The sequence below is a fragment of the Thermobia domestica genome, chromosome 12 (assembly GCF_964235325.1).
Source record: "Thermobia domestica chromosome 12, izTheDome1.hap1.1, whole genome shotgun sequence".
NCBI lineage: Eukaryota > Metazoa > Arthropoda > Insecta > Zygentoma > Lepismatidae > Thermobia > Thermobia domestica.
The window spans coordinates 59,578,459-59,591,754 of NC_137465.1; the positions used below are offsets into that span (position 1 = coordinate 59,578,459).

General features: G+C 35.5%; 1 protein-coding gene across 1 annotated transcript; it reads right to left on the reverse strand.

Annotated features, from left to right (window-relative positions):
- Positions 1-980: 980 nt before the first annotated feature.
- LOC145667124 (uncharacterized) lies at positions 981-6,799 on the reverse strand. Its single transcript, XM_081734868.1, has 4 exons — positions 6,699-6,799; positions 4,925-4,989; positions 2,353-2,492; positions 981-1,301 (listed from the first exon to the last, which is right to left on the reverse strand). The coding sequence occupies exons 1-4, from the start codon at positions 6,797-6,799 to the stop codon at positions 1,137-1,139; spliced, it is 471 nt and encodes a 156-aa protein (XP_081590994.1). The 3' UTR covers positions 981-1,136.
- Between the last annotated feature and the right edge of the window lie 6,497 nt (positions 6,800-13,296).

Below are 13,296 nucleotides of genomic sequence, written 5' to 3' on the forward strand. Positions count from 1 at the left end.
CTGAAGTGAGCACGTGCACAATCTATTCGTCGGATTCGTAACATAGTAACAATAGGAGAGCTTGAGGAACAACGTGTGTCTATGAAATTTTGCTACAAAGTTAGCAAAAATTTTATCCAAGCATACGGGGAGGACTGTGTAAGTCGAACAGTGATATGAGCGATTTAAGCGTTTTGAAAAGAGCATAATGTCGGGGGGTAGGGATTCCAAGGTTGGACGATGTTCCACATCAAAAGATGACGACCACGTCGAGAAAGTTCGTGATGTGGTTTGTATAAATCATCGTTTATCTGTTCAACAAGTTGCTAACGAAGTTGGCATCTGTGTAGAACCACGTCATTAAACTTGGACTGAAAAACTTCAGATGCGTCGTATCAGTGCAAAATTCAAGCAAGCCTCATTTGTTGCGTGACGATCAGAAACAGAACCGAGGTTGAATCAGTCAACTGGTTGTCACTACATATGCCACTTAAAACTTCTTTTCCCAAACTTAAAACCACTTTAAAAGGACGTCTTTTCCAAACCATAGAGGAGATTCAGGACAATGCGACAAAGGAACTGCGCGACATCCCAGAAAGTGCATTGTAGGAGGTTTCCTCAAAACATTGAAAACGGTGTACTGCCAGTAGAGTGGATTACTTTGAGGGAGACACTGCTTAAAATGTTGTAAAATGAACATCACACGCAGATTTTATAGCTAAAGTTTGGTCTTTTTTGAATACATCTCATATGTGAATATGGCATGCAAGGAGTTACACATTGAGCCGTTAGATGGCAGCAAACAATTCAGCTAGTGACATCTACTGGACGAAATTCTAACTTCTAGGCATAGTTCTTTTTACTGTCTTTCGCAGGATGTATTATTTACTCGCAATTATCACCCTTTCCTTTTCTTTTAGGTTTCCTAATAACCTAGTTTCTTCTTACTTCATGATTGCATCAATATATGACGCTATAATCATGACTTCATAACTCTATCGTATCATATCGTATCGTATCGTATCTAACATATCATATCAACAGAAAAATCGGACGTAAATTTTAAAAAACTCATGTCATATCAAATCTTATTTTCGGGGCCCTAAGCTTGTCGTCATAAAAGTCTGTTTTTATAAGTATTTCTCTTTATTGCAAAGTTAATTGGAAAACTCACTAAAAATATACATACGCAGAACTAGCAACTGTATGTCCTGGGTTTCAGTTATTCCATTGTAAGTACCAATACAAGTGTAAAGACCTTGGTCTATCTTATCTACGTTTTTCAGAGTAAATCCTATGCCAGGTCGGTACGGTATATTCAACTGAAAAATAAATGAAACAGCAATTACAACACTAAACATGAAACGTAGTCAAAATATAATTTTGTAAGAGATCTACTAATATTAAGTTTTAAAAGTTTAAAAATGACAGAAGGAGAGAGGCAGTCGCACTTTTTCGCTGGTTCTGAAAATGAGTATGTGAACTACGTTAGAACTTCAAGTAAATAGTTTTCCATAAACGATCCCACACAATTCTTATGGAAATTGGATTTCGGTTGAATTTCTTGAAACCGTGATATGTTGTAGACATTGTGTTCCTGAGAAAAAGTCTCAATGGGCAGAACCACAAATCACTGACCATTTGGCCACTACAGGGCAACTTTTTTTTTTAAACAGACGAAGATGACGACATTTTGGATTTCGGTGGAATCGCTTGAAACCGTGATATGTTGTAGATATTGTGATCCTGAGAAAAAGTTTCAATAGACACAACCACCAATCACTGATTTGCTTAATGAGAATAGTCTCTGCAAGTAATATGGGTCTATACAGAATAGGTACATATAATAAACGTTAATTATTACTGGTTGTCGATCAGGTAAATTGACTTTATATGAGCCAGAATTTAACGTCCGTTTTAGCACCGAGGCTATATGAAATAAGATTAGTGTTTAAAGGTGAATCCAAACTTGACACGGAAACACACACACAAAAGCCTCGCTTGCTAACCACTTCGATACAAAAATACATTCCCCAAAAAAAAAGTTTCCCTTTTAAAAAACAACAACATGAAAATCGTTATCATGAGAACTATTTTCAAGTTAAAATTGAAATGTCCCTAAATAAATTTCTCCAATGTAAATGAATTTTTCTACATGTTTACCAACTGTCGTCTCCTGGTTGAAATGTTACGTGTAAGTTGGATTGCATCTGTCCAGGCATTTCAGATACAAGCAAAAGTATTGGAGGCGACCTAATGCAGCTATAGCAGTCAGGGTGGGGGAAATTATTTTTGCTATTGATTTTTGGTATCTCACAGCTTCTTGTCTTCTATCAAGTGAAAATAAAGAAGAAAAGGGCTAGTTGTGCTTACCTCATAGTTATCCTGTTTTCGCTTAAGTTTCAAATGAACATTCGGTAACGTTGATATACAAGGAATTATGGCATCCTGGTATTGTTGGGCGTGTATAACTTTAGGCCTGCTTGAATCTCCAAATATCAGCTTAAGTGGTTCTAAAATGAAAATTGGTAATAAGGATGTTATAATTCCAGTTAAACTTAAGTGGTACTTTCGGATTAACCCGAGATTACTAACCCTATTTTTTACCTCTTATTACTAACTATGCGTAAAACTAACGCATATATCCAAAAATGTGTTAATCACAAGATGTGAAAAGATGAAACAATATAGAATAAAATTATTTGACATCCCCTAAATGCGGCACATTTAGTGTACAAGGTAATCAATTCCATTTTTGGTCATTTTGAACATGTTTTATCGTTAACCCGTTACGGACTGAATTTTTTTCTGCCTCAGGAAAGATATTTTTTGTCATTTTTGGGTCACCTAGGAATGAATTGAAACAGAAGTACTCCAGTCATTATTATAACGGGGTGTAACCATATGGTTGCGCTAGTCCTTTACGAGTATAAAGTGTAGGTATTTAAATTATTTTATTGAATGTTTTAATCCTGATGTGTTCTTTCTTCTAATGCAATATGTAGGTCCACGTTCATAGTTTGACTTATCTTTCAAGTGATACCTTTTTGATACCTTTTTCTCAAGTGGGAACAACTATTAAGAATTAAATGGTTATTAACTACTAATTATTTGAATTATTAACGATTATTAACTATTAATTATTATACAACTGCGAACCATAGGCAATTATACTAGAATCTTAAAACTTTTTTTTAAAAAGATTGGTATTGAAAAAAAGAAAGTTTTAAATTTGTAAAAAAAAAAAAAGAAAAAAAAGATGTTATCTCGCCGACCCGCCTTCCTTTATGGGCGGCCGGATTCGACAAACCAGTTAATGCAAGATCGAATACATTGAAGTTATGCATGCTGCATGCACTCCACGATCGCTGCTTAATTAAGTGGTTCAAGAGTATGCTCTTCTCGCTTTCTACATTAATTTTGCGGAATTTTCTAACCCTTTTGGGTGAAACTTGATTAAAATCGAGCAAGTGGTTATGGTGTAAAATAACTTTTAAATAATCTTATAGATTATTAGGGAGGCAAATTCAGGACGGGAAACTTTATGATCGTAGGAGAAAGGAGAGAACTTTATTATGTTTTAAGTTTATAAGGTATCTTTCTTTTTAAAACATGTGTTTTGTTGCAAGCTTAAGAATTGTCTTGTTTGTTAGGATTGAAGTTGGTGTAAAATAAAGCGATGAAAATCCTAATTAATAATCACTCGCTTCCACAATGCACAGTATTATTAATTAACTTATACATAAATCGGTATTACTTAAATTATCTTATATCAGTTTCTCGTGAGAATCCATGACTTGTGTATCTTACATGACCGAATAGAACAAATGTGGCTTTGTAAGTCAAAATTAATAAATATAATACAACACGAGATTTTTTATAAAATACGGCATGTCTATAAAAATACTCATACTTTAAAGTGGTATTATGTCGCTTTGGATAATCGTATTTAAATGAAATTGGTCACATTTGGAAGAAAAATTCAAATATTTTTGTGCATGTCAACAACAGACAACAATGTCAATAATGGAAGGGATCAGACACAGAAAAAGTAAATTCACTCATGTTTACTTTGTGATCAGTCGATATGGCAAACAAATGTCCAAAATAGTACATCAAAAATCAAGGTCAAGGCTGTACACACGATCGAATGCCCGACTGTACCAGGAATAGTATATCAACTTGCAACATAAACATCTATTTTAATTTTGAATAAAAATCTCTTATCAAGATCACTAGACTTGAGGCGCTTTTCGCTTCCTAGCGACGATAAGAGAGAATGAAGTACGGCAATCGTGACAAAGTCGAGTTCAAGACATCAACAGATTTACACACGTTTCATGGGTTCTACAGGTCGGAAAAGGGGTTTTGAATGCCTTTTCATCTGTTCATGACAGTGTATGTATCATCCCCCGCAAATTAAAAAAAAAAAAAAGTTTGCATATACTGTAATTTCCACATTTTCGTCAATAATTCAGTTTTCTTCATATATTATTGCTTGTTTGTGCTTTCTTTAACAAAGCAATCTAGTAATGAATGACAATTTATGATTTTTCAGAAAACAATACAGCAAAATAAGAAAATTATAAGCAAAAAAAACTTTCATTCTTATGAAACCTCAGTCTGTCAAATAATTACGCAAAGAATATTCCGAGGAAAATTAGATTGAAAACGACTCGACACACTCACTGCACAGGTATTAGGAACACTCACTAACATATATACAGTACATGAAGTATAAAGAAGATCAGAAAATAAAGCTATGTATTTCTGCGTTGAACATGCAATTGACACTTCATGCACAGTTGCAATATGCAAGATCGATCAATATCTTCAGCTGAAATTACTGAAAAATACAGAAAATGGATATTTAAAAGTCCAACTGTAAACCTTCGCTTGAAGCAATTCTATTTGTAATATTACAACGCAGAGACTCGTAAATTACCTCTGTTCTCGAGCGAGTTTACTGATGCTGTTGAGATTCTAGAATCGAAGGGCGGTGGTTCGAGCCTGAGTAAGAAAAGTTAATTTTTAATGCAGGGAAACATTTTTATTTTAAATATAAATGTCTACTTTTAAGTGCTTGAAAAACCAAGTTCAGATGAACTGTCACGTTTCAAAGCTCAGACATCTATTCGCTATGCCCAACATTCATATACGAAAACGCTAAAATGAGGAACGTTAACACGTCTAAAATGAGAACACATTTATGAGTTGGATACCTGAAATCACACGTCCAAAATGAAAATTATTCATATGGCTGATACCTATTCCTATATATATATACAGAGGGTTGATTAATTCGTGTGTCAATTTCATTTGTTCACTGTGCAAAAGTGGCATGAAGTAAAGAAGTGGAATTTGGTGTAACTTTAGACGAAGGACATAAGTTTTGTTTCGCCATAGAGGCATGTCACTTGTACTGAAGATTGAAGAGATATAGGGTCAAAGATCAAATTTAGATTTTTTTCCTTATGGGATTCCAATGTTAAATTCTGAAAGAGCCTGAAAAAACGCAAATCGAAGTAATAACAAAGAAAAGGCTGTATGGTATGATTCTATGTCGCAAGCCAACCAAACATGCGTCAAGTAAGTGTCGTGGTCAGATCAAGGTCACAGGTCACCTTGAGAACCCATTTGACATGATGAGGTACGGACATTGCGTTGTTTTCAGTGTATTCAAGTGGAATCTCAAGATGACTTGTGAATTTGATCTGACCGTGACCTCTGACCTTGACGCTTGATTGACGCATATTTGGTCGGCTTGCGACATAGAATCATACCATACAGCCTTTTCTTTGTTATCACTTCGATTTGCGTTTTTTCAGGCTCTTTCAGAATTTAACATTGGAATCCCATAAGGAAAAAAAATCGAAATTTGATCTTTGATCCTATATCTCTTCAACCTTCAGTACAAGTGACATGCTTCTATGGCGAAACAAAACTTATGTCATTCGTCTAAAGTTACACCAAATTCCACGTCTTTACCTCCTACAACTTTTGCACAATGAACAAATGAAATTGACACACGAATTAATCAACCCTCTGTATATATATAAATTGGATAAAGAAGTAAATAGCAATTAACAAAACTTCATCATGATCCATAGAAAGAACAATGTATTTTAAACTATGAAGAGCTGATCACATGGTACGAACAAGCTTACAATAAACTTTTATACCTGCACCTTAATGAAGAGCATTTTTCATTACTAGCATGTTGCGCTAGCACATGCGTTGATTTTTATGTCCAGAATCGAATCCGTTTACCACATCCTCTACAGCAATATTCATTACAAGTTTTCTTTCTACTGAGAGGAAACAAAGATCGCTTAGGCGACCGTTTGACATTCGATTTCTTAGATATGTTTTAACCCGTCTAAGACACGAGAAAGAACGCTCACATGGTAAACTAGATACAGGAATGGTGACATCAATTACGGCTAATTTGTGAATTTCATGAAAGCAATTTTGAAACGATCCATTACTTCAGTAAACTGAGATACGGAGGTAATTTTGCATTGCTTTTCCTCCTCATAACGCTTCAAAACTTCCGGAAGAAGTTTCAGTTCCACCTCTACATTATCGACATCACATCCATAATGACCTGCAAGTGGTTCAATTTTCTTAAATGAGAGGAAGCGTTCACTTTTTGGTTGAAGACTGATTATCCCACTCTTATAGAATACCTGTATTTTCTGCAAAATGCCTATTCTTGCATTTCTGCAAGTATTCTGTCATGCACAGGAAGAAATATCCTAAGTCTGTAGTCTTCTTTGGATTGGATATCTTCTTCCTCAACCGACATTTCCTCAGTCATAATATACTGACGTAAATGATTGGGCAGTGATCGTGTTCTGGACATTGGACCCGTTAGAGATATACTGTTATTTTCAGCAAGACTCAAAGACTCTTTCCAAATGTTTTCGAACTCCTCGACTGTGTTTCGAATATCAGTAAAATAATCCACTACACCCTTCGTAACTAAAACAGCATCAGCCAGTGTGCTCTCTTTGTTTTGTAGATAATCTGACAATCTTTTCAACTTTCCAAGAAAAAGTGTAAACAAGGTGAGTTGGAACACAAGCTGAAAATTCACTTCACTCAATAGACGCCTTGCTTAAGAAGAGCGACTGCGATTTTCATTACTTATCTCAGCAAGTGTTAGAATAACTGCCCTAAACGTTATCTTCATAGCCACACAAGCTGCAACCTAAGATAAACGGGTAAAAAATATTTCGTTCATAAGATACTTAATGCCATAAAAAATACTATATATTGAATATCATGAGAATATCCCATGGAAACATCCCTTTACGGATCAGAGTAGAACAAAGAGAACTTGAAGAGATCGATAATTTGAACTATCTGGGAAGTATTTTGACGAGAGACGCTTACTGCACCAAAGAGATCAGGTCAATAATTGCCATAGCTAAAGAAGCATTCAATAACAAAAGATCACTCTTTACTAGCAGGCTCAATATTGGACTTAAGAAGAAGTTGGTCAATTGCTATATATGGAGCATTGGATTGTATGGTTCAGAGACTTGGACATTACGAAAATTCGAGGAGAAATATTAAGAGAGCTTCGAAATGTGGTACTGGAGGAAGATGGAGAAGATAAAACGGACAGAGGAGCAACAAACGAAAATGTTTTAAAATGGATAGCAGAGAAGAGGACACTTCTAGCCATTATCCTTCGTAGAAAGGCCAATTGGATTGGACACATCTTGCGAAGAAATTGTCTTCTTCACACCGCCATAGAAGGAAAGATGGAAGGGAAGCGAGGAATAGGAAGAAGGAGAACACAGCAGATCGGTGATTTGAAAGATAGGAGAAAATATTAGGAGTTAAAAGAGGAAGCTAAAGATCGAGAAAAGTGGAAGAAGCATTTCCTGGCTCAAATCTAAAAATTGAAAATAAAAATTTAAAAAATCCTCATTAGTCCCAGTACCTGCCGAAAGTTAGAATACTTAATAATAATAATTGAATACCATAAGAAGATAGTACATTAGAAGCCGTCATTTTCTGTATAGTATGAGGCGTTCCTGGATGGGTACGTCAACTTGAGGCGTCACCTTTTTCAGTAATTAGAATTCTGGATGTGTACGCCAAACTTGAAAAGCGCTATTTACTCTAAATTGTATTCTTAGCGGATGTTAAGGGAAAAGGAAAAAAAAAGAAATTAGGTCGCCGATATTATTCCTTTCTTACGCTATAATTATAGACCAGTAAGCACAACGCTATTTAACTCCAGACTCTTGCACACTAATGGCATCGTCGACACTGAGGAAAAAAAGATGGGAAAAGAAAAAATAATCATTTCAGAACAACACCACATATCTTGCAATTCTGTTTATTTAACTCTCTTGTAATAACGTATAATATTGGAATTATCATTAACCTTAGCGATCATGGACAGCTAAACTCGATTGTCAAAAAAAATCATATGTATTCAGTCTTAAAAGATTCCAGAAAACTTCTAGCGCCAACACAACTCAAAGATGAGTAACAACAATATTTAAACAGTATCCTTAAGTAAGAGAGTTGTTTACCTTCCTCGACTAAATATTAGGACATAATCTTCGGTAGGTTACTTCACAGAGAGGAAATTACCAATTACATTACTGTTCACAAAACATCTCATCGCAGAGGGAGTAAACATGTGGCTGTGTCGATTAATCTTCCTCCCTAGACACATAACGTTTCCACTACTTCCGCAACCAACTGTTAAGAGGGCATTTCCCTCGACATAACTTACAAATTAACAGCGGCGGTAATAACAATACATACTGCAGAAACATTATAGGAAGTACAAGACCAGCCAGTAAATTAGACTCTACCCCTGACACCATCACATCAAAGTGCGAGTGTTATCGTATACCCACCGTCTTCGACACGCCTTACTGAACTAGTGAACGGCATTATAGCTCAAGATATAACATAAAGACAACTCGAGGATTTACATAGATTATTGTTGTGTGGCAACTTAATACTTGGATTATGAACTATATATATATTATAATAGACAATACGGAGTGCCCGCTACTGGACAGACATGAGCTAGCCATCGCTAATCAATCTTTACTTTATCAAACGTAGTACTTGAAAAATAGACAATACGGAATGTCCGCTACTGGACGAACATGAGCTAGATGGTAGCGAGTGATACATTATACGTCTACGCAACTCGGGGAAATAATTCCATTCAAAGCAAGAGAGAAACGGTGTTGATATCAGACTACCCCGTCAGCGTATGATTCGACTTACTGGATAGAGACTCACTTTCGCTTACTCAGACATGTTACGGACAGGATTTACTTTAGACGACATTATAGACATTGTAGAATTGATACACATAGTATGTAAATACACTGAGGAACCAATGATTAATAAATGTATGTATATTGTTTTGCTTTATAAAACGATTTGAGACAATAGAGTAAACACACGACGGTAATAATATAGCACTAGATATTGTAAACAGAGACAACTTGGACGAATTATATGAACGGTGGACAAATTCCTTCACAGTTTCCTGGACGACAGTACTCCTTCCATGGAGTGAGACAGGCCCGTAGTTACGGGGGGGCTAGGACGGGCTCAGCCCCCCCTAAATTTTTTGCAGCCCCCCTAACTAAAATCATGGTTCGAATTAACGGGGGATGCCGGAGAAATTCCCCTTCGGAAAAATTTATGTCCGCCTCGTATCACAGAAGTAACATAAATTTTCACCTTCTACATTTACAGCAACAATACATAAGCATCCCCCTCTCGTTCGAAAGTTTAATTCGAACACTGACTGAAATGGAAGAAATTGTATTTCCAAATGTATTCAAATATACTTTTATTATCCTCATTTAAAGTATTGGCCTATTTATGCGCTACGCTTTTTTGAATTGCTAATATTTATTTGAGGGTGAGTCTGTATATATATATATATATATATATATATATATATATATATATATATATATATATATATATATATATATATATATATAATGCTCCATGTGCAAACGACCTTCGCTTGCAGGAGAAAGATAATTTAAGGTTATTCTATCCGCAAACATGTATTTGTGTTCAAAAACAATATACTTTTACCTTAATCTGCGGACGAAGAGTTTACTTCTTCCTGTTCTTTTTGGAATTTGCAACTGAAAACATCCTTTTGCTGTGAGTCATTGGCTTTCGGTTAATATGCGAGAGATTGAAAAGACAGCATCCCTCAACAAGGGGTCACAACTGTTTCGCTCTAAATCACACAGGTGTATGAGTTTGTTTTGTGTATATTGGACATGGAGAGAGAGAGGAGTGGGGGATTTTGACTACGTTTTATGTCACGTGATAACGGAGTAAGAAAAGTTTCCTTTTCTGAATTGTATTTACTCTTGTTGTGTTGTGAGTTAAACATGGTTGTAATTGAAAGTTGGTCGATGCTGGTTTCTGAAGATGCACCGAAGTTCACTTGAAGAATGAGAATTGTAGTGTAGCAGCAACTTGACTATTTGTTAAATAACTTAGAATAATATATCTTTAAACTTAAGTTAAGTTCGATTCACTTAATCTTTATCGGGGGTACATAATTAGATACTTATATTAAAATAATTTAATAATTGTTGCCAATTTTTGGTGCCAGAATCAAATGTTCAAGCAGATCATTAGACGTAAGCCTAATCATGCAAAGTTACTATTTTGTAAATGAATACCTTTCAATCTTCTGGTATGTAAACAAAAAATGCAGCGGACTAAACGGAGGTAGTAGTTGCACTTATAGGAAAAACAGAATGTTCAATTAAAAATTGAACCTTATTAGAATGTATAATGCTTTATAAATTTGAAATTTCACCTTTGACTTAAAACAGGGTGCGTTGGGGAGTTTAGCGTCTCTCTTCAGTAGGGAGGCTATAAAGAAACGGGACCTATAGCTTAAAGTAACATCCAAATCACTATCGGTTTGAATCCGAGGACTCCCAGTACGGTTTGAACCCGAAACCAGACGCGCCGAAGGCGAGCGCTGTACCCATGAGGGTACGGGGTAGCCCACAAAAGTAACAATTTGTTAATGTAGTTTCATTTTGAAGAACAGATATCTTCAATAGAAATAAGTAAATAGCTCTTTAAATAATTAGTTCTTAACTTAAACATTTTAGTACCTACGGGAGCAATTGATCTCGAATTCTTATTTGTACAATGTAAAGAAGAATTTCATGTATACTTTGATATGAATTGTACTATACAAAGAAAATTTAATGAACTGTTACTTCTTTTATCAATTTCGTTTCGAGAAAGAAGGTAACTGCCCTAGAACAGGGAACTTTTTTGGAGTTATTTCTTATTTGAGTGCTCGAGTACCAGATCATAACAGATTAATTTTACTTAAACATGACTTTAGTAGCAATCATCCTAAATGATTGTTGATAGTATGTTCCAAAGAGTCTAGAACAGTGGTTCTCAAACTGGAGTCCGCGTGACCTAGCTACGGGGTCCACGACGTCTAAAAATGGAAATGTGTTGTGATAAAATGGAACTCACAGCTGTTATGCAAAAAGTATTTTTTCAGTTACTAAAAAGAAAGCAATTAGAAATTATACGTTTGTAAATTTGAATATTTTCTTTACTAAATTTCTGCCCTGAAGCCGGTCAACCTTTATATAGAACTACTTCAGGTGAGAGGAATTCCTGCTGTGTTAGGGCATTTTTTCAAAAGGAGTTGTACATTAACTGCACCGTGCCGATCTTGTTTTGCTGAGTTACAAGGACATCACCAGAAACCTCGATCTGGACACAATTGTTTTAAGATTGGCAGCATCCAAAACAAGGAGACTTATACTGTGATAGTGTTGTTAGTGATTGTTCAAATGTACAACTTGTTTCTATTATAGTGTGCCAACATGAGGAGTGTATATATGCGTGTTGTGTTTGTGTTTCCTAATCTTATGAAATTTATAAATTTGTAGATAGCAAAAACCCATAAACATATCATTATTTCTTTCGAACATCACCATAAAAAAAAGATCAAAAGATGTTTAGAAGTTCAAGTGTAAAATAAAGCGCGTGATATTTAAAGAAATATAAAGTTTCGTATCTAAGGAGATGTAAATAATAATACAGGTAAAATATTAATTCCACTTTTCCAATATGCATATATTTGTTTAGGCCACATGTATTTCAAAATATTGATTTAAGATTCTGAGACCCTTCTCTGTAGAATCTCTTTGAAGATAGTATTAAATCTCATTACTCTCTAGATGTTTTCAAGTTTCACAAATATTTTTTCAGTCATCAAAAATTAAAAAACGTATTTCCTGTACTAATTCTTTGGAAATTTTAATGATTGGTTCGTTCGGCCAACTATTTTTTTAACAAATATTTTTTTTATTTCCTTGAAGATGAGAAAACGCAAGAAGTATTTTGTTGCCATAACAAATAAAATAAAAAGGAGACACATAGTATTCTAGCTTTCAGGTACAGTTGTACTAACGCTATAGGGGAAAATTTTAATAATAATTCCTTCACGCTGTAGTTTTAGTTTTACACGTGTAAGAGCATAAGAAATTATTCATCATCACACACAGAGACAGACATTATATATATATATATATATATATATATATATATATATATATATATATATATATATTGTATAATGTCTGTGTCTCTCTCTGTGTGTGCCCACCCTAATTTACATTTAGCCCCCCCTAAATTTGGAGGCTGGCTACGGGCCTGGAGTGAGATAGAAAATAATGAAACATAGTTACCTGGGACGGTGACCAAAGCTCACCCAACCTTTTTCGCTTTACAAGTAGACAGTACTGACACCACGGACCAGTTCAAAGGGCTCCATTCCGGGCAGCATCCTAGGGTGGCAACCGGTCTCCAACGACTTCTTAGGCATCTCACCACGTAGTAGCCGTAATCATAACCTCGGGCGCAGATTGATCAAATGGTAACCTCTTCTTGGTTAATAGCAACCGAGTACACTTCATCACTACTCTCACCAGATGAACAAGATTTCACTGCAAAGTTGCTGTAACGCTCACGTTCACAACAACGGCCGCAGACAGGAACTTCACTGAAGGATACATTTGAGTCCCACGAATGCAGGTGGAATCAGACAGCAAGTAACAAGGGATGGAGTCCCAAATTGAGGAAAGGCAGTGGACGGAGATTTGCTACGTCAAGAGCAAGAGGTCATACACAAATCGAACTTGGTCCCAGAGACAATTCTTAGAGAAGGACTATCGACTTCCGCTTACATCACAGCAACGATTTAGCGAGTGTCACACCAATCCCAGCAATATCCTGAACAAGCAC

Bases quoted from the DNA above. Each gene is read 5' to 3' on its own strand.
- LOC145667124 (XM_081734868.1), bottom strand. From the start codon at position 6,799: ATGACTGAGGAAATGTCGGTTGAGGAAGAAGATATCCAATCCAAAGAA. The intron at 4,990-6,698 runs GCAAGAATAGGC...TTTCTTACTCAG, and splicing joins GACAGAATACTTGCAGAAAT to GCTCGAACCACCGCCCTTCG. The intron at 2,493-4,924 runs GTAATTTACGAG...TTTTCATTTTAG, and splicing joins AAACTCGCTCGAGAACAGAG to AACCACTTAAGCTGATATTT.